We start from the raw sequence: 27,577 nt of genomic DNA, 5'->3' as shown, positions 1-27,577 counted from the left end.
TGCTGAAAGTCGCACCTTGTCCATTATTCCATTGCTGCGTGAAGATCTCACGGGTAATGCATCTGCATTATCTTCTGAACGAATCACCGGTTTGGAGTATGAAGTTTGACATAAGTTCCATAGTTTTAAGAGGGATTAATTTGGAAATGTTGGAGAACTTCATAGATGTATCACCAATGGGTATTAACTACTACATCCACTATTTGGTTTCAGGTGTAAATAAAGACTGATGAATTGTCCGTTCAATAAAACCTTACACATCATACATGTTTACCTTGTCAACTGGGCTAGAATCTAAGAAGAAAGAGTAAACTAACTTTCCTCCAATATTTTCAGAATGGCCGTGTCAGTGACGTGCAATTACATGTCAACCGTGTATTGGTGATTAGACATGTTTTATCAGTATTGATCAATTGTCGACGCTGACAACACAGTTGAGGAATGCAGTCAAGTGTCCGACCATTTTTCAAAATTCGGAGTATTTAGAGCATACTTTTTGTGGATCATATTCCAAAAGTCGTCCAGTATAAAAAGTCGGCTCCATTTGTCAAAAGCAGTAAAATCAACGGTGAATTTTTTATTTCATTATCTTCCTATCATTTTTCTTTCATTGCAAGGCTTTGTTTTATTCATCAGTATTTTACAGGGCTTGAGCCCTACCACGTTTCAGTAAATTAATGCTTCCTCAAATTTTACACGGACCGTAGGAGAATAATTATAAATAATTAGTAAAAAAATTAAAGACATATTTATTCTACGAATTAATTTACAAAAAATTCTCTGGGAAACATTTGCCGTTGCCACTGAAGTAACTCAGTAGCTCCAGTTCCAGTAGCACTTAGTCTTTCACTCTTTTCTGTGTCTCCTTTCTCGTACCTCACTTCAACTGCCCGGGTTTCCACCGCCCCTCTTCAACCGCTTTCTTGTAATCAGCGAGCGTAGTCTCAAACGCCTTCAAAGTTTCATTATGCAATTTTATCTCCTCCTCGGTGTACTTGCGAGGATCCAACCTCGAATACGCAGATTTCATGGCGTCGTCGGTTTTGGTCCAGGCTGGAATTTCTCCGACTCGATACGAATTAGCGTATGTAAAAAAGTGACACCATTTGTCCAAATTGTCCCTCATGACGTCACTGTCCCTTTGCACGCGCTCACGGCACTTATCCAGATACATGGTGGTCACAGCGAAACCCTTGTACAGATGATCGTAACTCCACGTATCTAACATCTTCGAATGCTTCACAAGTCTGTCCATTCGGTCTGGTTCGAAATGTGACACGAGAATCGACAATACTGGAACCAGGTTCCTGAAAGCTAGGAGGCGTTTTTCCCAATCCAACTTTTCAAATCCTGAAAATTTCAGATTTCATAAAATAATTAATTTAAATACAAAATCCCATTTTTGCATCGTAAAATGATTTATTATGTGTTTCCTATACAGGACTGTCACCATTTTCGTGAAACTTTTTTTTTTTTTTTTTTTTTTTTTTTTTTTTTTTTTTAACATTTTCTAAATATTTTTTTATTATGACTTATATACTGTTAAGCGCTTATGAACTCTCTAATTAAAAGATTTGAGAAGCTTGGAGGACAAGGCGCGCATAAGTGCAGTTATTGCTGTTTCAAGAAATGCGTGTTTAATGTTTCAAAATTACATGGAGTTTAATGACGGAAAAGAAGTTTAAACTCACTTTTCGATGTTTTAAAGTTGGATTTTAGTTTTAAATTTTTTACAGAATATCCTTTCCAAGTAGTTTCAGTTGAGTTCATGAATATCTCAATTTTTTTTAAAAACTGCACTTATGCGCCTTGTACGCCAAGCCTCTCATTTGAAGTCTCCATCTGTATTAAGAACCAAATAATTGAACGTAAATATCATTCTGTTCATGGGCAAGTCTATCAATTCAGCTCATTGTTGAACATTTGCCTCCCATCGCAAGTTACAAGTAAAACATCAATCCACGAGAAAAATATTGCAGTAAGATGCTGATGCTTCTTTCTAACTTTTGATGATGAACATGCGAGTCCGAAAAGCATTGAGGGACTTGGAGAACAAGGAGCATAAATGCAGTTTCCGGAAAAAGTGAGATATTAATGATTTCAACCAAAACTTGTCCTGAAGTACATTGTGTAGTAATTTTACAACTAAAATCCAACTTTAAAGCTTCAAAAAGTAAGTTTAAACTTCTTTTTCGCCGTAAGGTTCCACGTAATTTTGAAACTTGAAACACATATTTCTTGACGTAGCAAAAACTGCACTTATGCACCTTGTCCTCCATGTCCCTTCATTGAAGCAATAACTTTACCTAAAATGTCATTTTTGGCTTGTCAAACGTTTTCGTTTTCTTGAAAATTCTACATGTTATGCTACTAAGATGTAACATATTTTTGAAATCAAACAGCAGGTACACTGGAAAAAAAACACATTGGATCTAGAGTCCCGACTCTTGAAAACATTGACAGGAAAAAGGACTCTTGATTCAAGATGGTTTAAGCTCAAATCAAAAGGAAATCCGCTCAAATTAAGAGGCTTGGTTCTTTATTTAAGCTTTAATCTGACTGAATCAAGAGTATGTTTTCTTGTCGATGTTTTTAAGAGTCTGGACTCTACATCCAATGTGTTTTTTTTCCAGTGTACTTACTTAAAAGAGATCTGCCAACTTAGAGGGGGCCAGGAAAATTCAAAGTTCCGTAAAAATACTCATTGCAGTGAGTATTATGAACGGTAAATAAGCTTAAGGTAACGCGTAAATCCCTTTTGTTTACCGGACTTACCTTCCAGTTGTTCAACGTAGTGATCCGCCACTTCGTACTGGGTGATCTTGCGTGACGTAGACTCGAACCTCAGCGGCTGTATTCCGATTATCGCGGCTGGACGGACAGAGTTCAGTTTAATGCATATGACGTCGAATTTCGGCGTCGGGTCTTTGGGCCTGGAGTCGTTTTTGAAGCCAATGACGTCACACATTTTGGGGGTTTCGGAGATCATTATGTCGTTGATGAAGCGAAGGGCTAGGCCTTCGCTGGAACCCGGGGTGAGGAATAAATGGCAGAATGGCACTAGATGTCGGGGGTCGAGATAGTATGGCTCTTCTACTCTTGTGGTGCAAAAAGAGATTGATGCTGTTAGTGCCAAGTATGAAAAAGTCAAGAGATTCGCGCACTGTTTCATCGCAAATATCCGAGTCGTTTAAAAAGTCGATTATCTTGTGCTGCACAGGTGTAGCTAGGTTATTTTGCTGGGGAAGCCCTTGTCCCCCTAACTCCGGAAGGTATGGAATACCCCTATGTAGAGGGGTTTGGGGGCCTCTCTCGGCAATTTTTAAAATTTAATTCCACTTGGACTTACTTTGAGGCTATCAAAAGGCAAACTCTCCATTCTATCCTGCACAAAAATTACGTTTTTTTTCTGCATTTTTGTGACAAAATACTTTCGGATTGATAGATTCAACAGATTTTCTGTTACCCCGGAAAATTTTGAAACTTCAGCTCTATTTGAATGCATTTTGAGACTTTCGTAATGCAAATTTTCCATTCACTTATGCACAAAAGTTACGCTGTTGTATGCATTTTTAGCTTCAAATACTTTCAAATATTTGGATTCTACGGATTTTTTAGATTTTTTCTCCCATCCAAAATTTTGAAGTGGGAAGCAGGACCCTTTGGACACCCCTAGCTACACCTATGCCCTACAGGGGAGGATCTGCGATTTAATTCGTGAAAACTTCATCGATGTTACCTCTAGATTATCTGCTGAATGAACGGTACGTTTCAGTTTATAACTAATGTTCCACAGTTTTCGAAGGGACTGACCAATTTTATAAATAAAAAACTCATTCACTTCATCATTACAAAACTCATGTCTACTCTGAAAATAATATTATTATCATTTTTGGGGACACAAAAATTGCTCGTTATGCGTCAAAAGTTTTCGTTAAACGATGAAACGTATTCGGCGATGACAGCCAAACAAGCTTGCTCCTTCCTTTATCAGAGTTCACCAGCGGGTACACATGTTGGTTGAGAATGATGATAATGATCTCATCAAAAGAAAATCTATATCATTCAGTTTCCGGAATATAGAGGAGAGGTGACGCAACGTGGCTCCGTTATTGACTGTCCTTTAAAAGCAGCACAAAAATATGCCACTTCTAAAAGATGCATTTCAGAAGAAAGTGTAAAAATAGTGCTTACAAATATTTCATTGTGTTAGTGTAGCCCTAATATGATTTTTTTTATTTGTTTCAGCATTGGCTTGATAATGCAAAGCGGGTCGTCAAACAGCTGAGAGGTAAGGATAATGAAATTAATTTTAATAGAAATATGTTTGAAACCAAACTAATGGATCATTAAGCCTTCTGTTTTTCATTTAATACTGTATGACTGTGCCAGCTGAATGGATTACGTGGTGAATTATTGCGTATTCCTCGAGCCAAATTACAGAATAGGCCTGCTTTTAAAAATTCCAAAGATTAAAAAGAATTTCAAATGCGCCGAATAGCGGGACCACGCTGCTGTGATAGCGAAGGGAGCTGTAAGTCTCAAATTTTCGAAATCGAGTACCCTTCAAAATTCGTCCAATCTATTTCAGCTGAAATAGCTTAAACAGCAAAATTTATCATTTGTTTATGAAAACGAGACGAGAGATTGTGTCAATCCGAGGATAAGCTATTTAAAGTTTTACTCTGCCACATGTAGAGCTTAAAATACTAGTTTTATAAGTTTATTGAGCATGTAACATCTTTCTGTTGTTTAAAAATGTTTTTCATGACGAACACTCATTTTTCGACCAGGCATCATTTTCATAGATAGATATTATACAAGAATATTTTTTTAAAATTCCTAAAGAATCCGATTTTTTAATTTTGGAGCGTATCACCGCAAAAGATTCGTGGCTTCAGAACGAAGCTTTTTCAGTCCACGAGGGACGGAAGGCGGGAGGTGTAAAAACTGCGTGCTGTAAATCAAATTTAATCAAATCGTAATGCGGGATTTGGGTTAGTTCACGGGGAACATTAAGGCCGATAATGAAATAAACTCATCACACCGTTCGCGCGACAACGACACGCGACGCTAGCAGGGTAAAAGTCTGAAAATTTGAGACCTGAAACCAGAGTTATCTTCTTCCACGCAGTTAGTACTAAATACTGCGGGTCGATTCTTGAATTTGATAGACCAAGTCGTAGACAAAGATGACAGAAGAAACACGAGCGATCCTCTTGGTTGAATAGGTTGGTTCTTATAGACTAATGTAGACTACGCGTTTTTAAGGTGCGCATCGTGTTTAGGGTGTCTACAAGTCCGAAAAAAGCACTGATTTTTTAAGGGCGGTCCGGAAGCACTGAGTGCGGAAATTCCGCATAAGGTCCACATTTTTTTCATTTTTTTCGCAATTTGAGAGAGAAATTCACATTGTATACATTTTTCGAATTTCATCAATTGGAGGTACTGAAAAAGAACTGAAGTTTTCTGTTGAGGAGGTACTGAATTTCTTTGGAATGCACTGAAAAAGTACTGTAAAAGTTCTGATTTTTGGCCAGCCTGTTTTAGTAGACACCCTGGTGTTTTAAGCGTCATTTAACTTCCGCAAAATGTATTCACAAGTCAAAATTCGTTCATGGTTTGGTGGCCCATTTTCCCGCGAAACATAGCCGCGCCGCGTGTGCGCCCCGCTCTGGGGGTTGGTTCGTACTCGGGTTTACAATACGCGTAATAGTAATACAATTTCCCGCGGCGAGGCGGGGGTGGGTGGGGGCGGAGGGTGAGATGTTGAAAGATAATTTGTCACGCGGGCGGGGGTGGTGAGGACGAGGGGGGAGGGGGCAGCGAGATGGAAGCTGCCTGGTACATTAGCAAGATAATATGTCAGAGTGTTCATCAGCTTTGCGACGGCGGCGCGACGCGGCGCGGCACCGGCCATATCCCCCGAGCTAACCGGCGAACTTCGGGCCTGTTGCCAAACCGCGAATTCATTCTATCAAGGGTGGATCTCCTTCGAATGGATTCCGTTTAGCAGAAAGGAACCTGGTCAATATAATTTTTTACATGAAAACGATCGGGCGGATTTTTGCGCAGATTTCAGTGAATTTTCTGCATAATACGAGACAAGCTCCTTAAAATTTTCAAATGAACCCGCACAAAAGTTCTCTTGTAAAGTATTAAATACCCCAGTTAAAGACAAAAAAATTCAACGTATTAAAGGCATGGTTTTTTTAGGGGAAAAATATCGCATTCGATACTGATATCGGAACTACACTCGAATGCGATATTTTCCCCATAAAAAACCCTGCCTTAATTACGTTGAATTTCTTCGTCAAATTTGGCACTTGAATTCTTTAGTCTCATGAAAACAGAGGTGATATCTCAAAATTCGAGAAAAATGACAAGTGGCTAAAATTATGAACGAAAATAATAACGAATCGATGCGATGTATCGCACGTCGTTCTGACACAAGAAATGGCGTCCGTCGAATCACCTTAAGGTTCTCTTCTTCAATGTGTAGAACAACCAAATGTGTGTGTGTCAACCGGAATGTGTGGTCTTGACTATATTGGACACATACCCACATACCTACTCCGAATTTCCGCTATTGCGTATACAACTATGGGAGTACAATACCTCAATTTCTGAACGTCAGTATATGAGACAAGCGAGAGGCTAATGTTTTCCTTCATTTTTGCGTGATACCACACCAGATACGTACGGCTGGTTGGTTGGTAAATACGTATATTTGGTGCTTTAACATCTAAGACATTATTACCTCAGAGAAGAGGTCAAAATAGTGTAGTACAGAATTTAAAAAATTTAAAAAGTAGGGTCACGAAAGGGTAGTACAAAAAATTAAAAGATAGGACAATGAAAGAATACATTAAAAGCAACAGCTAGTGTGGCTTGGTTCCTTTCTGCTAAACGCGGTCCAATTGCAACTTTTTAAAAATTGAGGCATTTTTCGGTAAAAGGGCGTATGAGACCTCCAAAGCTGCTAAGATTGTGCAATGTAGTTCTATAGTTGTAAGTAACTTATCCGACAGTTCCGATAAGAATTGTTCCTTCTGCTCAGAGTTTTTTCTTACTACTTATTGAAAGGAAGTAAGTCGACTGTGAATGAATTCCAACTACCACGAACGCTATAAAAATTTGCACAATTTTAGCAGCATTGCAAGCCTCGTACGCCCTACCGAAAACTGTCTCAATTATTAAAAAGTTGCAAGTGGACCGCGTTTAGCAAAAACGAACCAAGCCACATCAGCTATTGCTGAATTTAACTGAGCAATTCAATATTTTACAAGAGAACGTTTGTGAGGATTTCTTTGGTAATTTTTGGGAACTTGCTTCGTGTTATGCAGAAAATTCTCTGAAATGTGCACAAAAATCCGCACAATCGTTGTCGTGTCAAAAAATAAATTACCCGATTTTTGGCAATAGCTGATTTGGCTTGGTTCCTTTTTATTTAACGCGATCCAAAGTGCGCTCGCTCGTGTCCCAGATTTCAGATTTGCGATGAATCACTGAGCCATGAGCGAATTTTGACTTGCCAGTGCATTTTTCCGATGGTGAGTGACGCATAAAACACGATGCGCACATTGAAAACGCGGAAAATTAACTCAAAATCTGAAAAATACGCAATTTTAAAAAGAGCAACCTTTCCGCAAATGTATGACGCCCCGGTTTTGCGGCTAACCGAATGATGTCATTCGGCATCAATCAGAAGTGATCACAAGCGCCATGCGAGGTTCGGAAATTTCCGCCGCCATTTTATTTTTTTACGGAGAAATTGTTGGTTGAATCTGTCAGAAAATTTCACTGAATTTTATCGCAGCACAAAGGAAGTTCAGTGAAATTTTCCGACTGATTCATTTAACAATTTCTCTGTAAAAAAAATGAAATTGCGGCTGAAATTTTTAAATGTCGCATGGCGTTTGTGATACTTTGGCCGTAAGGTGACGATAATGTCTATTAGGGTGGCCCTTATTTTCGACTTTTCGGAAATTTAAAGTGCGGAACCCTGCAAATGGTTCCTTTTGGTGAGGAAATAACGGGGAAAAAATGAAATTGAAGAAAACAAATTTTTAAATGGCGCCTCAAAGAGCCTAAAGTTGCGAGCGTAGCGTGCAAAGTCGCGTTTTTCCGTCATTTCGCGAATTTTTTTCTCCCCTTTTAAATGTTGCTACGGCTTTGAAATTTTCTAAAATGGCACACTCCCTAGTGTACTTTACGAGAAAAATCATAAAATTTACCGCGCCACTTTTAAAATGCCCCCTCTCTCCCTCCAAAGTGGCCACATCGTGCGATTTTCCCTAACAATCTCCCCGCAAGGTGTGTCCTTTTTCTACCTTTGAATTGTTCCCACGGCTTTGAAATTTTCTGAAGTAGCACATATTTTAGAGTACTTTACGAGAAAAATAGCAAAATTTACCGCGCCAATTTTAAAATGCCCCCTTTCCCCCTCCAAAGTTGCCACATCGCGCGATTTCGTCGATTGTTCGTAACATTCTCCCAGCACGGTTTGCCGGAACGAGTTTAAATTTTTTGAAGAGTCAATAGCAAAAATTCTTCAGATTCTAGAAGCAGAGTGTCTACCGAGTCATCTAAGCCAAAAAGAAAACGATTCTGTTCAGCTGCTGGAAAACAAAGTCGATTTAAAGGTATATCGGGGCTAACATGCGCAAATTACCGGTGTAAAGTTCCGTTCTATTATTGAAAAGAAACGTCCTTCATACTTAAAATGCCTGAGGGTTTCTCAGATATTGTTGTTAAAAGTACTCGAACACTGATACCACCAACATCAGGCATATCGTAAACGTTGGTGGCCTAAAACTACCCCTCGGAGCTGAAGATTGCTTAAATTTTAATTCCATGAAGCTCTCCAAAAAAAGACCGGTTTTTTGGGCAGTCAATAAATTGGGCCGTCGAACGGAGTTTGAAATGGAAGCTTAAAATGACCTAAAGCTCACAGAAAAATTTCAAGATAAGGTAAGGACGGAGACAAGGAACAGTTTTCGAGTTATCGGGTTACTTTGGGGGGGGGGGGGCAATGGGACCAAAATCCAATCTAATATTTGCTGTTATCTTGTTAAAAACTTAAAATGACCTCAAGCTCACAGAAAAATTTCAAGATGAGCGTAGGAACGGTTTCCGAGTTACCGGGTTACGATTTTTCTGATCTCATACGGATTACTATCTCTTACGTAAATCGATAATAGCGAATTTGAATCCCGGAAAACCACCGATTTTTAGTGTAAAATCGCTAACGAATCATAACATCGACTCCTTGACATAGAATTTCAATTATACGTGTTAAAATAATGAAGTATCGATTTGTTGAACACATTTGCAAAACGATGAGAAGCCCATGGCAACATCATTTTAACAAGATAACAGCAAATATTAGATTGGATTTTGGTCCCATTGCCCCCCCCCCCCCAAAGTAACCCGATAACTCGAAAACTGTTCCTTGTCTCCGTCCTTACCTTATCTTGAAATTTTTCTGTGAGCTTTAGGTCATTTTAAGCTTCCATTTCAAACTCCGTTCGACGGCCCAATTTATTGACTGCCCAAAAAACCGGTCTTTTTTTGGAGAGCTTCATGGAATTAAAATTTAAGCAATCTTCAGCTCCGAGGGGTAGTTTTAGGCCACCAACGTTTACGATATGCCTGATGTTGGTGGTATCAGTGTTCGAGTACTTTTAACAACAATATCTGAGAAACCCTCAGGCATTTTAAGTATGAAGGACGTTTCTTTTCAATAATAGAACGGAACTTTACACCGGTAATTTGCGCATGTTAGCCCCGATATACCTTTAAATCGACTTTGTTTTCCAGCAGCTGAACAGAATCGTTTTCTTTTTGGCTTAGATGACTCGGTAGACACTCTGCTTCTAGAATCTGAAGAATTTTTGCTATTGACTCTTCAAAAAATTTAAACTCGTTCCGGCAAACCGTGCTGGGAGAATGTTACGAACAATCGACGAAATCGCGCGATGTGGCAACTTTGGAGGGGGAAAGGGGGCATTTTAAAATTGGCGCGGTAAATTTTGCTATTTTTCTCGTAAAGTACTCTAAAATATGTGCTACTTCAGAAAATTTCAAAGCCGTGGGAACAATTCAAAGGTAGAAAAAGGACACACCTTGCGGGGAGATTGTTAGGGAAAATCGCACGATGTGGCCACTTTGGAGGGAGAGAGGGGGCATTTTAAAAGTGGCGCGGTAAATTTTATGATTTTTCTCGTAAAGTACACTAGGGAGTGTGCCATTTTAGAAAATTTCAAAGCCGTAGCAACATTTAAAAGGGGAGAAAAAAATTCGCGAAATGACGGAAAAACGCGACTTTGCACGCTACGCTCGCAACTTTAGGCTCTTTGAGGCGCCATTTAAAAATTTGTTTTCTTCAATTTCATTTTTTCCCCGTTATTTCCTCACCAAAAGGAACCATTTGCAGGGTTCCGCACTTTAAATTTCCGAAAAGTCGAAAATAAGGGCCACCCTAATGTCTATCTACTCCTCGTTTATAAAAAACAATAGGAAATTTGGTACTATATCTGAAGAATTAAATAACCTAATCTCACTCGTGTTATCCGTAGTAAACAAGCAACAATTCCACATCGAAGTACGTTTTATTTTAAGGGACATCATTGGAAAATGAGAGGAGATTTCACTGCCGTGATCCATCAATTCTATCATTTTCCTGCCATTCCAGGGCGTTTGAAATTCCCTCGAGTGTCTGGACTTCTTAAAAGCGGGCTTGTCCGGGACTTAGGCTACAAAAACATGCGAAAAAACACCACGTCTACTCACCTCGTACCCTCAGAATCAGAATACCACGAGAGAAACACAAGGTGAGGTGACCCATTGAGAAGTAGATTTTAAACATTCCTGATGTGCTCAGGGTTATCTTATTCGTAAAATTTTACTTCTCAATAGTGTACTCGCACAGATGTACCTCTTGTGTGCAGCAGACCCATTATTGTAGTTTTCCCTCTCTCTCATAATAAATTTATTCCTTGTTCATCTTCCAGTTCCATTGGCTTGAGCACCGGCCCCAGATCGTTTCTTACCCTTGCCGGCTCGCTCAGAACTGCTCCTTCCTCCGTGCAGATACTGTCCTACTCATAGTATTATCTAACGTTAACATATAAAATTAATGCAGTTTGTTAAGTTTTAGTTTTAAGCCACGTAGATAGATACAAGAAACACTTGTAGTAGTTACGATATATTTAAATAAAATTTCTTTTTAAAAAAAAAAAAAAAAAAAAAACTGTCCTACTAAGGAAGAACGCCGTATGAACATTTGAGAGTTGCCAAATTCCCTTCAATAAAATCTTCCTTTTTGAGGAAAGTTGTGAATATTTCTGCTTGATATTTTCAGGAACTTCAGGTGGAATTGCGAGCAAAATTATTTGAATAATTGAAAGGAAAATATTCATTAATTTACCAGGAAATTCGTGTTTTATCAAAGGAAATTTGGCAACACCTGGAGGCTCATACGACGTTTTTTCGTAGCCTGGCAGGATACACGATTTTGCATCCAAATCCGGCAACATCGCCGGCGGGAAATTTGGCACGGGGGCGGCTAATAAACTCGCGTATCCAATGCACACGACAGAGAACTCCCTTGTTTTCCTTCGCCGGCAATTAAGACGGGAGCCTTCCCTCCCGCGGGAGTTCAAAGAGCCGCGGCGGGGCGGGGGAGGGGTGGGGAGGGGGTTGAGGGATGGAGATTAAAGGAAGCGCAAAAGAGGTTGGAGCCATCGTTTGTCTTAACTTTGTGCGATAAAGAAACGGAGCCACCGTAGCTGCCGAAACGGGAAAATTCGAGGTTTTTTGGAAAATTTGATTTTTGGAAGGGATTTGGCAACGTTCAGCTGAAATTGAATGTTCACTGTAATTCTGATTCTGCTGCACGAAGTGCATCCATCGCACTCAAATTCAGTCCTACGTATATTTTCTCTTCATTTTTTTTATAGCATCCAATTTCGCTAGAAAACTAGTGGACCTCTCATGCCACTGTAGCTGCCGAAACTGGGAAATTCGAGGTTTTTTGGAAAATGTGATTTTTGGCAGGGATTTGGCAACGTTCAGCTGGAATTGAATATCCACTCTGATTTTGATTCTGCTGTGAGAAGTAAATCTATCGCATGCAGATTCGGTCGTGAATAATTTCTTTTTTTCTTTTTCTTTTCCCCATAGTATCCAATTTTGCCAGACTACTAGTTGACTTCCCACGTTCGTTCCATGATTATTGGGATTTTGAAAATTTCTTAGCAAGAAATCATAGTCAGATGGCATTTGGCTGTAAATTTCATTTCTGCGTCTAATATGTGTCTAACGCGTGTGCAGAAATTGCCTTCAAAATTTTGCGCAGGCAACCCCTTGACCGATGTGTTTAAAATAGTTATCGCTCCCAGTTCTAGGAGTTGGTTAGTATAAATGCTCCTGTTGGAAGCTCTCTCATTAAACCAACCATTTGGATTTTGTAAGTCAACATTAGCCAGAACCGAGAAAATATATTTCAATTCTGGCAGCACAACATTTCAGCTTAAAAAAAAGAAGATAAAGTAAGAAAACTAAATTCAGAATTTCAACAGTGGTAACACGGGACGTGAACAATTTTATCCGGCTGATAGTGAATGTGATACATATAGTTGTGACAATGTGGATCCTTGACTGCAAACATATCTTAGCTGTAAATTATTAGCGAGGTGGTTAAATGATTACTTTCAATGTTTTTCTAACTATTGAAAGGTTTAATGGAATTGCCTCTTACGGTATTATTTAATTAATCGACAGCTCACGCCTTTATTTACAACATTTTCGATACATTAAGGTATTCTGAAAGAACTTCGAATGCGAGTTCCAGGAAGGTAAAATAGTAATTGTATTTTTGTCTCTCATTACACATCAATTCTTCTTTCTTTTTACATCAGATTTGTAAAATAAGTTTGAAAGTAGAAACTTATCTTAGTTTTCATTCCTCTTAAAAACGGAATGAAAACGAAATATACTTGTGAATGATGAATTCGGTCGATGGATTTTTGGAATTTTTTACAAAGTCAAGTAACTCTGACACGACCTAATCTCCCAAAATTTCAGCGCCCAACGTGGGGCTCGAACCCACGACCCCGAGATTAAGAGTCTCGTGCTCTACCGACTGAGCTAGCCGGGCTGATGTTCGTTAGGCAGAGAATTTGTTTTACGAATCTAATTTAAATAATTTTTTCCTCTCAAAAATTGAATTATTAGAGACAGTTTCATAAGAGGGAAGAAATAGGGAATACGAAGCGTTTGTTTCCTCGGACAAATCGTCTTTCCTCTGACGTAATGGCTATTGTCAATTTCCGCATAAGCTCTGTTCTCCGTATAACTTTACGTTTTCCAGGGATCATGTGGAAATAGGTATACGCCCTTACGTCAGATGAGCGACGAAACATCCGAAATAAACACATCGGTTTCCTTAAATATTTCTTACATTTTGCAAAGGTATCTTAGTTCATAGGGTCTAGATACTGCCCTCGCTGGAAAAAGAACACATTGAATCTAGAGTCCAGACTCTTAAAAACATCGACCAGAAAAAAAACTCTTGATTCAATCAGATTTAAGCTTAAATCAAGAACCAAGCCTCTTAATTTGAGCGGATTCCCTTTTGATTTAAGCTTAAATCTGATTGAATCTAGAGTCATTTTTCTTGTCAATGTTTTCCAGAGTCTGGACTCTAGATCCAATGTGTTTTTTTCCCAGTGTGTATATGGAACGATTATGAAAACGACCCTTGAGCTATTACAAAATTTCACTGTCATGCAGAGTGCTATGGTGCAATGGCGCATATCTCACTACGGAGCACAGCGCCCGAAGAACCCACAAGTGATCAGAATTCGAAGCGGAATCTACTATTTTTTCAAAGTGGCGTATGTTCTCATGGAACGAAGTTCACTTCGCGTTCATAAAATTCGGGTTCCTCCGATGTCCCATCGACTTCGAAATGAGCTACACAGGGTATCCCAAAGATAAACGCAAATTTTTAGAGAATTGATTTTTTGGATCAAAATAAGACTTTTTTTCGTCTTATACCGAGTTCCCAAAAAATTACCCCTTCAGACTTTCAGCTCCTCCTCCAAAACCTCCCTCGAGGTAAGATTTCGGCTCTTTTGAGGTCCGAAATGTGTTCAGCGTGCATCAGAATATAAACATGCCAATGATCTTGCATTTTCACCCATAAAAATCAAGAACAACGGCTTTTGGCCCAACTTTGAAAGCTGTAACTCTCAAGGGTGGAATTTTTTGGGAAAACTCAATAGGGAAAAAAATTTACTTTGATTCTAAAAAGTATTCTGAAAATGTATGTCCGCGTTTAACTTTGGGACACCCCGACACCGTATCTCATTGCCGCCAGATTTTTACCGGCGAGCCCGAACCCGTATCATCCCCGCGTCTACTGCGAGACCGGGACATGCGTCTCAGTAATGATGATGATGATGACGATGGTGATGATGATGATGACGACGGTGGTGATGATGATAATGATGATGATGACCTCTTGAGATTCGAAACGAAGACCCTTTCGGTACCGCCTTCAGCGGCCTGGCATAGGAAGCTACACCTCTCTGTCCGCCAGATGCTCCAGAACGTTGTTGGCTCGCATTGCGGGGCGCTGGCGTTAGAGCAACTGATCTGATTGGCCGGTGGCTGATTGGTCCAGGCGTCAAGCGTAGCTTGACAATGCAACTGGGCCGCGAATCTGTAGAATTTGTTGGCGTAGATACGGCTGCACTTGTCCTGGTTCACCGCTCTGAGGAACTCCCTTCGAGGGAGATTTGGCACAGATCTGGGAGTCTCGTTATCATTCTCTACGTCACCCTCGCGGATCAAATACGGATGTAATGGATGCTAGAAACCAAAATACTAGTGTCAGATGTGTATTGTTAAGATACACCACTGGAGTGGCGTGCTTTGCGATGTATATGTCGCAGAAATCTAGTATAATCAGGCATTTAATCAAATGCGTAGGCAGATAGTCAAATTTTGAAAGTTTAGAATATTTTGTAAATTAAGATGGAAAGCTCTCGAGTTTTCGATGTTTTGGAAAAAATGACTCGTCAAATCTACAAACTCTTCTCGTTCCTTCCTTCTTAAACGCTTCTCTTATATTTAAATTTTAAAATTTTAAAAATTCTGTATCTTATGACTTGCATAAAATTTCAAGATAAATACTCCCTCATTAGCTAAAAATCGTTAAAGATACCATTGCATGATGCATAGTATTTTTACATCATAGAATTCATTTCTTGCAGAAGAAAGAATCAATTTGTATAAAATTATGAAAAGAATCAGAATCTTAATCTACGTAAGAATATTTGACCATTGGCCTAGTCATTTGACAAAATGCCTGGTTTAACTATCTTTCCTGCGACATATAGTTTGGTCTGCCTTTTAGACCTGAAGAAAAGGATCTATGAACAGGGTTTTCGCAACGAACACGTTATCAATCGATTCTTTACTATAGCTTCAAATGGGAGGGCTATCGATAATCGATCGCTCATGCCTCGCCACTGGGATACGTTAATATTGAGTCGTTTCCCGGACGAGGAACGTAACTTCATTCCAAGGTTGCAAAATTGATCCAAACAATCTCGTTTTTACAAGGACGGACCTGTCCGATTTCTGTCCAAATTCTTCCGATTTTTGCATGATATCAGAGGAAAAATTATTAATGAAATATTCAGGTAGAGATGTAACATTTATTGAAAATGTTCAAAAGTCTTAGAAGTCTTAGAAGTTTTAGAAAAGTTCTATAGGATCTGCAATGCGATTGTCAAGAGCATGGTAACCTACGGGTGTCAAGCATGGCCGATAAAACAGCGGACCGGGAGATTTCAGAGGCAACAGAGATGAACTTCTGGCGTAGATCACACAAAAACACAGCGTAGGAAGTTCCTACGCCTTGTTTTTTATGAACGGCGTTTATCCTGGGCGTGGAGGCTTGGCGTGATCTCATTTTTCTTAGCTGATCTATGATGTAAAATCATCAAACATCAATTCTGCAACTACCATTGAATATATATCTGAGTGGAGAGGGTTGATAGCTGTACAGGCAACCTAATTTGGACGTAATCCTGCCAAACGGAACTTTGTGCATTACGACATGAGCCCTAAGGCCCATAAGAATATATGCATATCAGGGCTCACGTCATAATGCACATAGCTCCGTTTGGCAGAAATACGTCCATTTGATGCCGAGCCGCTCAAAAGACAAGATATTTTACAAGAACGGTAGGCCGGAGGATTGACGTGAATTTAACTTACAAGCGCTGTTGTTGTGAGAATCTGAGCCAGCACACAAATCACGGTTGCTGTTAATATCATTTTTCACGAGAAAACAGTGACCTTTGTCAATACACACCAGCAGATATCTGAATGCGATCAGCATCTAACTTTCAAGTTCGCCGAGGCGATTTAAGGATAAAAATTCAAATTCGAAGAATTTCAAGGTTAACAAGAAAACCCTCATCATCCAAAAAAATGAGAGAAATATATACGGTATTCCTCTGCGTCAATGCGAATGTCACATTTTTTCTTTCTCCGGGAAAGCTTGGTGTTCGCATATCTTTCCACGAAAGGCACTAAAAAATCTTCTCGACAAAAACTAACAATTTTCCAATTTTTTAACCCATTTTTTCTCCCTGTTTCCTTTTGTTATGACTGCAATGTGTACTTCACACGCGCAAATTTATATTTATCAATCAATGACCCTGTCTATCTTTACTTTTTTACACTCTCCTCACCGTCTCTCCTTCATTAAAATTAGAGTTCGCACCTGAATCAAGCGACTAAGATCATAGAAGGGGAAAGTTCCAATAGCCTGTGTCACACTATCAAATTACTCCATCAAAATGTCAAGTTCAAGTGCTGTGATTGGTCCAAGTCATCGAATAAGCCAATCAAAACACCTGACCTTGATATTTTGATGGAATTTTTTGATAGTGTGACTTGGGCTTTTGTCATCTGCCACGGGGCCGAGGACTGTAGCTCAGTAAAAATTAAAATCGCGATACTGATGTCATTACTACGACGAATGTTCTTCAAACAACCTCAAGTTCGCAAAACCGACTTGAGAAAAAAATGAAAGGACTACGTGCAAAACGGGCCATTTGGGGCTCGGGGCGGATACCTTTGAGACTTGCCCTATTCATTCACCTAACAATGCCCATCTTTTCCCAAAGTTTCAAGCCCCCCAAAAATTTTGGGAAGACCCGGCGGGGGGTCAAAGTTAAAAACCGGCGAAATTTTCGCGAATTTATTACTCAAAAACCAAGAAGTTTTGGAAAACGCGGTTTAAACGAGCGTATTCAGCGTGACGAGAGCTTTCAGAAAATGTATAACATCATAGGGTTTGGTCAACTTCAGCTCGAGTTATCGCCTCCGAAGCGCCGGAACGCTCAAAAAAGACCCCTTATTTTTTCACGTTTGGGCCGATTTAAAAAAAAAGCCATTTTTTTATTTTGATGAAAAACTGATATGTTGTTCCTGACTCTCTGTAGCCCCTCTAGCTCTTTACCGCATGCTGGGGAAATGTTTTGGTCGCGAGTTATAAGAGCGGAAAGGAGCGAATGTGGGGAAAATCGGCTATTTTAAACTGCCCGCGCGGCGTTGATCGGAGGGAAAACGTCCCCTCCCACTCAGTTCGCCGAATCATACTCCTCTGCCGACCTCGCATTGTTGCCACATGTCTCTTGATCCGTCGCCGCGCGCAGTTTAAAATAGCCGATTTTCCCGACATTCGCTCCTTTCCGCTCTTATAACTTGCGACCAAAACATTTCCCCAGCATGCGGTAAAGAGCTAGAGGGGCTACAGAGAGTCAGGAACAACATATCAGTTTTTCATCAAAATAAAAAAATGGCTTTTTTTTAAATCGGCCCAAACGTGAAAAAATAAGGGGTCTTTTCTGAGCGTTCCGGCGCTTCGGAGGCGATAACTCGAGCTGAAGTTGACAAAACCCTATGATGTTATACATTTTCTGAAAGCTCTCGTCACGCTGAATACGCTCGTTTAAACCGCGTCTTCCAAAACTTCTTGGTTTTTGAGCAATAAATTCGCGAAAATTTTGCCGGTTTTTAACTTTGACCCCTCGCCGGGTCTCCCCAAAGTTTTTGGGGGGCTTGAAACTTTGGGAAAAGATGGGGCATTGTTAGGTGAATGAATAGGGCAAGTCTCAAAGGTATCCGCCTCGAGCCCCAAATGGCCCGTTTTGCACGTAGTCCTTTGGATACCAATACAAACTTATGATATCAATCCATAAAATACCAATTATCGATTTTTCCTCATGTAAGATTGCACTGACCTTGTTTGGTACAATAGATAGGGTTGGTTTAAAAAGCGTACGACAATCTTTGCTCTACACATATTTCCGCAGGGTCGAACCCCATTTGCATAAATATTAGATTATTCTCGCCAGAAAAATATTGGTTTTGCTTGGTGTGTTTGTAATGGTCTCCAAAATCAGCATTTTTATCTGCAGAAATGCTCATGACTGTATTACATGGGGATTCATGTAATAAATGTATCGTTAAATTAAAGTTTTGTCCCTTTTTATTTTGCAGGAAAAGACACCCTCACGTTATATTTTGGAGTCAAATTTTACGCCGTCGACCCTTGCAAACTTCTGGAAGAGATCACGAGGTAAGTTTCTTGAAGAATTCATTTTTTATCTCACGATTCTAATCGAAACTTTTTCAGGGTCATGTCATGAAACTTTACCCAATTTTCTAACTTCAAACCCTTTTCCCCAATAATTAAAAAAACAAAAAAGAAAAGTCCTCTTCAAGACGAAGGAACGTAACTTCATCAGGATGTTCCCTCAGGATGTTCGTTGCAAATATAAGATGTCTACAAGTCCGGAAGTAGCACTGATTTTTTAAGGGCGGTCCGGAAGTACTGAAAAAATGCGAAAATTCCGCATAAAGGTCCGGAATTTTTCCCATTTTTTGTCACATCTGTCGCAATTTGAGCGAGAAATTGAAATTTTTCGAATTTCGTCAATTGGAGGTACTGAAAAAGTACTGAATTTTTCTGTGGAGGAGGTACTGAATTTCTTGGGAACGCACTTAAAAAGCGCTGATTTCTGGTCAGTCTGTTTTCGTAGACACCCCGAAATACCCTAATAGTCTATCTTTTCTGTGAGGTTTAAATAGCAAATCAATCGATTTATGCCAAACCGCGACGCCCAACCAGTATCTCAACTCTCAACCAATCGAATAATTGAGAAATTCCCGCGTCCGAGCGGTAGAAAAACGCGGCATTTCCCTGGATATTTGAGAACTCCGGATCGTGACCTAGAATGCGAGTGCATGACGCGAGGTTGCCTTTTTAGGCAAAAAAAACATCGATACCCCATTCAAATCAGTTCAAAACACTACCATACAATGCAAAAACCGCGTTCCTTCCATTGAAACTACACACACAGATGCGCGATTTTTAATGCGGGTGAAACACTACCTTACAATTCAAAAACCACGTTCCTCCCATTGAAACTATATCACAGATGCGCGATTTTTAACGCGGGCGGATCGTGAGTTGACCCGGCAAGCAAGGAGCGGAGCCGGCTAGAGTGTTTAATTAAATTCAATTAACTGCGCTAATAAAACAAGGCATCACTCTTCGGTTCGAGATTCGCGCGATGCCCCAGAAAAACCGCGCTCGGCCCCCTTGCGAGCGCGGGGACTTACGCGGTTTCATAATCGCGCTTCGCATCCGCGAGTAAGAGTGCTCTTGCGAGTATCTGCAGATCCACTCGCCGTTTTCACTCCATTCGTTTGCCAGCCCATTATCCTCCGACTTGGGCTCTGACTCTTCTTATCTCAGCCGCCCCCCTAACACCCCCCCCCCCCCCCCGCGGATCGCATCTCCAGGGTTGGTCACGGCGTTTAGGCTTAAGCGTGGAGCCGTGGAGTTGAACAGGGCGGGGAAATGTCCCTGCTGTCTGAAAAAAAATTCGGTCCTACTAACCGAACGTCCGGTGTTCCATACCATCGGTTTGTCAAACTGAACTTTCGGTTCGTATAACAGAAAATTCGGTTCGTGTGACAGATAATTCGGTTCGCGTAACCGCAAAGTCGGTTCGTGTGATAGAAAATTCGGCTCGTGTGACCGAAAATTCGGTTCGTGTGACAGGAAATTTGCTTCGTGTGACCGAAAATTCGGTTTGTGTAACCGCAAAGTCGGTTCGTGGGATAGAAAATTCGGCTCGTGTAACAGAAAACTCGGTTCGTGTGACCGAAAATTCGGTTTGTGTAACCGCAAAGTCGGTTCGTGTGATAGAAAATTCGGCTCGTGTAACAGAAAATTCGGCTCGTGTAACAGAAAACTCGGTTCGTGTGACCGAAAATTCGGTTTGTGTAACCACAAAGTCGGTTCGTGTGATAGAAAATTCGGCTCTTGTGACCGAAAATTCGGTTTGTGTAACCGCAAAGTCGGTTCGTGTGATAGAAAATTCGGCTCTTGTGACCGAAAATTCGGTTTGTGTAACCGCAAAGTCGGTTCGTGTGACAGGAAATTCGGTTCGTGTAACCGCAAAGTCGGTTCGTGTGACAGAAAATTCGGCTCGTGTGACCGAAAATTCGGTTTGTGTAACCACAAAGTCGGTTCGTGTGATAGAAAATTCGGCTCTTGTGACCGAAAATTCGGTTTGTGTAACCGCAAAGTCGGTTCGTGTGATAGAAAATTCGGCTCTTGTGACCGAAAATTCGGTTTGTGTAACCGCAAAGTCGGTTCGTGTGACAGGAAATTCGGTTCGTGTGACCGAAAATTCGGTTCGTGTAACCGCAAAGTCGGTTCGTGTGACAGAAAATTCGGCTCGTGTGACCGAAAATTCGGTTCGTGTAACCGCAAAGTCGGTTCGTGTGACAGAAAAGTTGGTTCGTACGGCCGAATTTTGGTGGTCAGTTCACTTTACCGTTGAAGTTTGGCTACACGAACCGAAACTCCGATTTTACGAACCGAAATTTTGGTTTGACAAACCGAGTGAGTTGGGGTGATATGGAATACCGAAACTAGGTTCATACGTTCGAACTTTATGTTTTCAGTGCGGTGGCTTAGAAAACTTTGAAATATCGATCGGAGACTTCCGGCGGATTTTCAAAATTTAATGTGATATTGAGGATCTCCACTCAAATGTTTTATCGCTTCTTCCGAAAGTACTTGAAGTGCTGATTTCGCAGTATTTATTTTAATTTATTTCTGATATGGGAACTAGTATAAAACTAGACTCAAAAGTGAGAAGATGCACCGCCTGGTAACGTCATCTGGCGGCCTGCCCCATTAAAACATTAGCGAGTAGATCTTTTTCACGGAGAAAAAAATCTCGTGCATGGGACCCGAAGTTGCGGTCATATGGATCTCTGTAGTTTTCTGATCACGCATCCGAAAACTTGAGGTCGAGCTGCCGAGGTTCGGGTCAGACATCAAGGCACTTCGGTATGTACCAGAGTACTTCAGATGTGTGACCCGAACCCTTCGGTATTTATCGAAGTACTTGGTGGTATCGCTGGTTGTGTCCGTTTGGCACGTGTCTGTCGAAGTTAATGCTGCACGGTGACCATTTCGCCTTCAATTAGAAGGGTATACTTCCCGCTCTCCTAGAGGTACGAACAGTTGTATGTTCGCGCCTGCTCAGAACAAGGTCGTCAGAATAAGGCGCGAACATGCAACTATTCGTACCTTTAGGAGAGCGGGAAGTATACCCTTCTAATTGAAGGCGAAATGGTCAGTGTACAGCATTAACTTTGACAGACACGTGCCAAACGGACACATCCATCAATCATAGGTTGAAAAGTGTGCTTGAGGGATTTACGTTGTCTAGTTTTCCAAAGAAACAATGAAGTATGACAGCAAGTCTGCAACATTCACTGGAAAAAAAACCACATTGGATCTAGAGTCCAGACTCTTGAAAACATTGACAAGAAAAAATACTCTTGATTCAATCAGATTTAAGCTTGAATCAAGAACCAAGCATCTTAGTTTGAGCTGATTTCTTTTTGAATTATTTGATTGAATCAAGAGTATTTTTTCTTGTCAATGTTTTTAAGAGTCTGGACTCTGGATCCAATGTGTTTTTTTTTCCTGTGTATTTTTGCTCCCTCTAGTGACATATTTTGATTAATTGAGAATGTGAGCTGTCCGTAGTGTATTGTATTTGATGCCGACATACTCACAGTTTGCACTAGCAAAATGAAAGGAAAAATCTAGATAACTTCAGGAAACCGAGAAAACTGAATCTATTTTTTTAATAAGGAATTTCCTCTTTCCTGAGTTCACAAGACATCGCTCCTCTGACGTAAGGGCGCATCTCCATTTCCACATGAACCCCGCGAAGCAAAAAGATTTGCGGAAATTAGGGCTCATGCCAATATCTGAATATGCCCTTACGTAAAGAGGTTGACGAAAATTACCACGGATGGAAACTTATTTTTTATCACGATTGTCTACCAAAAAAATATCCTTGGTTGCTTTGAATTCGAGTGGATGAACATAGAAAATCCTCAAGGAATTTTTTGCGCCGAGGGTAAAACAGTTTTTGCCCATATCGGCTGCCGCACTATTGTTACAATTCGCTTTGTGCTACCGAACTGCATAAATATATTTCCACAATTCGGTTGGTATTCAGCGGCATAGTATACGGAGTTGGTTTTAGTCATTTTTGTTGTGCGGATCGTGTTTTACAAGCAATTTTGGTTAAGGCGCTTGTATCAAAATGCTGAAATGGCTCCTTGTCTGCTGGTCCATTCATGAAGCACAAGAAAGTCAGAGACTCTTTTTGAGCACCTACTCTATACTCACAACAAATAGTCGCTCTTCCGACAAGAGGACATAACTACATCTTGCGATAAACCCCGTCTGTCATTTAGCTCAATGCTTACCTGAGCTCATCTCAAAATTTGTACTTACGCTGTTTTATCAGCCGAGCGTTGAAGTCTTTACAAGCGGAGGTGCGTCTCCATCCGGTTTTTCTCTCACCGGTCCAGTGGCGAGGCGTGATTGATCGACTATCGATATTTCTCCATTTGAAGCTACGGTAAAGAATCGATTATCAAGGTGTTCGTCGCAAACACCCTGTTCATCGATACTTTTCCATAGGTTTAAATGATAGATCAATCGATATATCGCAAAGCATGCCACGGCACTACACCGGTCGCGTCTCCGTCCCGAGCTTTCGTTTTTCTGCGTCGCTTGCCATGCAAATTGAGCCGGGCCGGGGCAGCGAGGGAGGCAAAAAACGGGGAAAACGGGGAGAAAAGAGGGAAAAAACCGGTGGGAGAAGGTGGTCGGAGGCACGCCTGAAGGCTGAAATTTGATCAGGCGGAAGATGAGACAAGCTAGCGTTTTCTAATAAATCAACCCGCCGGCGCTTCTCAGCGTGTCGCATTGTGAACGCAACCGGAGTGTCTAGCGACGTGAAAACCTAGGAACATGGAGAAAAAACTGGAGGTATTTCTGCCAAACGGAACTATGTGCATTATGACGTGAGCCTTTTTATGCATATATCTCATGGGTCTCAGGGCTCATGTCTTAATGCACATAGTTCCAATTGACAGAAACACGTCCAATTATAATATGAATTGTATCAATATATGCCATGAATATGTGATATTTAATTACAGTATGAATACTCGAAATTTATTTCGGACTGGAGAAGTGAAAATTCCGAATACAGGGTGTCTACCGTTTGTAAATACCGAAAACCCGAAAATATCAGGAAATTCGATGTGCATTAAGAATTTTTTAACCGCAATTTCGCACATGCACAAATGGAACATTTGATTCAATTCATCAAATATGTTGGTTCGTGAAATCAAACGAATCTCTTTTCATTCGTACCAAAAAACAGGAAATTTCATTTAAAATATCAGGAAAAATTCGAAAAATATCAGGAAATTGCAGAATGAATGTTAGTAGACACTCAGGAATAGGAAAGTGAAAAGTGGTTGAAAAATCGGGGAATGCGGAGGAAAAATTATATTTCCGTGAAATATATTTCCGGAATGAAGAACAGAATGTCTGCCATCTGTGAAAACCGAAAAAGATCAGAAAATTCGATGATATCAGGAAAATATCAGGAATATTGGTCATGGATTATGAAATTCTTATTTATTCAATTTTCAAAAATTTCATTCATTTCATTACATATGTAGATTTTTCAAATCAAACAAGTGCCAGTTTATTTTCGAAAAAAATCCGAGAATCTCGTCTAAAATTTCAGGAAAATATTTGGAAAATCCAAAATTAAATTAAGGACACACCCTGAATAAGTAAAAATTCCGAATACGGAAGTGAAATGTTGTTCAACAATTAAAGTTCATGACGTTTCTCCAGCGTTCCTCTGATGCCAAACAAGTCCCTGATACTTCCCGGTGTTCAAGAAAAAAAGGTAAATTGTTATTCCTACAATGCTGACAGTGGGTTCCAGCCCCCACCTGCTTTTTAGTCGTTGTTACAATATTTTACTGTTTCGACAGAAAATAATATTTTCTTTCAACGATGCTGAAAGTGGATTTCAGGTCCTATACTTTCTTTTCGGATCATAATGAAGATGTCACTTTTGAGGCAACGATTTATCCTAGTCCTGGTAAAATCGCATCATTATTATTGGCACTTGACTCTTTGTTACCATATATTTGGCATTGTAATTACGACTAGAAAAGTAGCTAGGACCTTGAATCCACTATAATTGTCGCGAGAACAACGATAACTTTCAAAACGTTTCAAACGTAACTTTTCACGTTTCTTTGTGCATGTCGCGGGCAATTAACAAGCGGTAGAAGTATTCAAAATCATGATCACGGCTTGGAGCGCCTTCAATTTTTGCGATGCTGTACGCTTTGTCACGGAGTTAGTTTAGTTGCCTTTCCAATCCAAATTCGACTAAGATCACGGATATCATTAAGCGCTCTCCTAAGTGTGCCGTGCTTTTACGGAGGAAAAAGTGTTTATTCAAATTAAAGGCAAAATAGTCAGTTGTCTAATTTTGTTCCTTTATTCTTGACTTTCATGACCTTGAATTATTCAGCTGTGCCTCGCAAATTGCCGGAGATTGCTAGTTGCCTGCGACATGCACATTAACAGGTACCACCAAACGCAGCGGAGCTCCCTACATCTAACGTAATAGCGAAGAGAGCAGTAAGTGGGAAAATGAAGTTTTGAGCAAACTGGCTCAGAAACGTCTGAGTGGAAAGTTTTATTGAATAAAGCCTCCGTTCTTTGTCAAATTTCCACTAATCATCTGGAAGACTCTTAGAAATCGTTTGGATACTTAAAAATTGACCGAAATTTTTTCAGTTACCAATAAAAAGGGTGTTTTTCATTTTCCTGCTAGGCTGGTAGGCAAGACATCGGGAAGTGCTATCCTCTGCATGCTTTCGTGATAGCATTTTGGACACACAGCTAACACATTTTCACGGTAGAAATTGGCAGACTAAGGCGGCAATGTACTTGAAAGCACTGTTTTCATTGGCTCTCTGGAGGGATAATGTCACTTACGACTGTTTTGCCTGACACTCCGTCATTTTTTGCGCACTTACGTCTTTTTCATACGTCTCGTTCTCGTACAATTAAGATGAATTTTGCTATTTTAACTTTTTCAGTGATTTCATCTAAAAGAGATTAGGCGAACTTTGAAGGAAAATCGATTACGAAAACGCAACTTTTACTGCTCTTTTTCTATAACGGCAGTATGTAGACCCCTGCTTGAGATATTCAAAATTTGAACATTTTTGGCAGAACTAAATCTACACAATAAATCCAATCCATGGACTGAGCTGCACATAAGTTTGAAGTACTCAGGTTGTCCAATGCCGGTAGAAACCCGCTTTGGTGCACTGTTTTTCGTCATCGCACGTGATTTTTCCATCTCTCAGCACAGAAACGCTTGCGTTGGGTCCACTGTAAGGCGGCTGACGACGGACCACCGAACTCGAGCATCTTTTCCCTATCTTCTCACCCCTCGCTACCAGTTAAAAACTTGGTATCATCCCCTCCCCCTCGCGGCCTCGCCCGCGCATTGTTTATACTACCTTTAGCTTTGACACGGGCTCCACTCTATTTATTCGTATGAAAATTTGTTTTCTCCCCGTCGGACTCGCCGCCCGCAGTGCAGGCCCGTTACGTGAACTTTTCACAACTTTTCCTATCAACCCCTTCCCGTCCGCCCTCGGTTTTCGCCGATAGTGATTCAGGGCGTCCGGGCGTTGATGTGCAAGTCGTTTGCGGGCTGGATAGTTCGATTTGGACGAGGGTGCTACGACGGGACTTGTCCGGCTCCAGATTTTTGCATCGATGTCAAACTGGGCGCTTTTAAATTCAAGTGAATCAGTGAGAACGAAAACACACCAACTCGGAAAAATTAAAATAATCAAGACACACAAAACTGCATATCAGGTGAAAAAGTTAGTCCAATTAAAGGATTTTTGGTGCCTAAAAGCAAGTATTTAAGGAAACTTTAAATGTCCAAGTTGGCACAGATACGGTAACTTCAATGGCCTTTATGAAAATTGTCTATATACTTAGTGAAAAGAGAGCATTTTCAAGGTACCGAGTTGGTGTGTTTTCGTTCTCACTAATTCAAGTTAAGGTGAGCCTCAGCTTTTGCATGATATATTGTGGGTACTACAAATGTATTTCAAATTCTAATCATTAGATGGATTATGTAGGATAAATCGGAGTTTCAGTTTCTAGATCAATCATTAACCTCCCAAGTCCCGTGGCAAGACGTTTTACTATCTCGAAACTCAAAATTGCACACATATTTTACGCAGATTTTGAAATAAGAAGTAATTTTCTGACTTTAGAAATGCGCTCGCAATGATTTTCAAGTCGTTTACAAAAAAAAAAAACAAAAAAAAATCTATTCTTTTCACTTGAGTAAATCTTCGGAACAGCTAAGACCCATTCGTTTCACAGAGCAAAATTGAGCTGTTGATACTAAAACATAAAAAGTGTTCCGTTCATTTTGGGACTGGAAACTCCTACAAACAAACTCAAACCAAAGTTACAATCCCATCTCGAGGAACGCCTCTTGGATCCCTAACGGCAGGTCAAGGATTGCGCGAAAAGACATCATAATTTTTTTTTTTTTTTGGGGGGGGGTAATTAAACATTATAACTGACAACATTGACATACCTTCTTAACATTTTTTATGGCGAGAGGAACCGGCGATGTTGATGATATTGATGATTTTGGGATTTTTCTTCCGATCAGCAGAGTTGTCAGATCTGTGTAAAATAAAGGTGCACTGGAAAGAAAACACATTGGATCTAGAGTCCAGACTCTTAAAAGTATCGACAAGAAAAAGTACTCTTAATTCAATCAGAATCTAGCTTAAATCAAGACACCAGCCTCTTAATTGAAGCGGATTTCGTTTTGATTCAAGCAAAAATCCGATTGAATCAAGATTATTTTTTCTTGTCAATGTTTTCAAGAGTCTGGACTCTAGATCCAGTGTGTTTTTTTTCCAGTGTGCACTTAAAAGCTACGATTCTCGTTTCGCGTAATCCTTATTTCACGATTCGCGCAATCCTTGACTCTCAAATATTTCT

At 40.3% G+C, this 27,577-nt stretch overlaps 2 protein-coding genes and 1 non-coding gene across 12 annotated transcripts in view; 1 reads left to right on the top strand and 2 right to left on the bottom strand.

Annotated features, from left to right (window-relative positions):
- LOC109038050 (uncharacterized) overlaps positions 1–27,577 on the top strand; it is a 434,551-nt gene that overhangs the window by 338,054 nt on the left and 68,920 nt on the right. For 4 of the 8 annotated variants that reach the window (XM_072305518.1, XM_072305517.1, XM_072305516.1 and 1 more), the window contains 2 exons: positions 4,249–4,291; positions 18,592–18,670. In XM_072305518.1, coding sequence (XP_072161619.1) covers positions 4,249–4,291; positions 18,592–18,670 — 122 coding nt within the window. Of the gene's footprint in view, positions 1–4,151; positions 4,292–18,591; positions 18,671–27,577 lie in introns of those variants that run through there. The other 4 variants (XR_011900696.1, XM_072305513.1, XM_072305514.1 and 1 more) reach the window with 1 other exon arrangement.
- Positions 730–3,984, bottom strand: LOC109038051 (uncharacterized). Of its 3 annotated transcripts, none has more exons than XM_072305519.1 (3): positions 3,740–3,984; positions 2,776–3,212; positions 730–1,350 (listed from the first exon to the last, which is right to left on the bottom strand). In XM_072305519.1, the coding sequence occupies exons 2-3, from the start codon at positions 3,170–3,172 to the stop codon at positions 878–880; spliced, it is 870 nt and encodes a 289-aa protein (XP_072161620.1). In that variant the 5' UTR covers positions 3,173–3,212; positions 3,740–3,984; the 3' UTR covers positions 730–877. The 3 variants fall into 3 exon arrangements, with proteins under 3 accessions (XP_072161620.1, XP_072161621.1, XP_018908524.2); XM_072305520.1 differs by having other exon boundaries at positions 2,776–3,123; positions 3,740–3,982; XM_019052979.2 differs by lacking the exon at positions 3,740–3,984 and having other exon boundaries at positions 2,776–3,701.
- On the bottom strand, positions 13,090–13,162 carry TRNAK-CUU (transfer RNA lysine (anticodon CUU)). Its single transcript has one exon. It is a non-coding gene; the product is annotated as a tRNA-Lys (tRNA).

The sequence above is a fragment of the Bemisia tabaci genome, chromosome 10, assembly GCF_918797505.1.
Source record: "Bemisia tabaci chromosome 10, PGI_BMITA_v3".
NCBI lineage: Eukaryota > Metazoa > Arthropoda > Insecta > Hemiptera > Aleyrodidae > Bemisia > Bemisia tabaci.
This window is presented reverse-complemented; position numbering and strand designations above follow the sequence as displayed.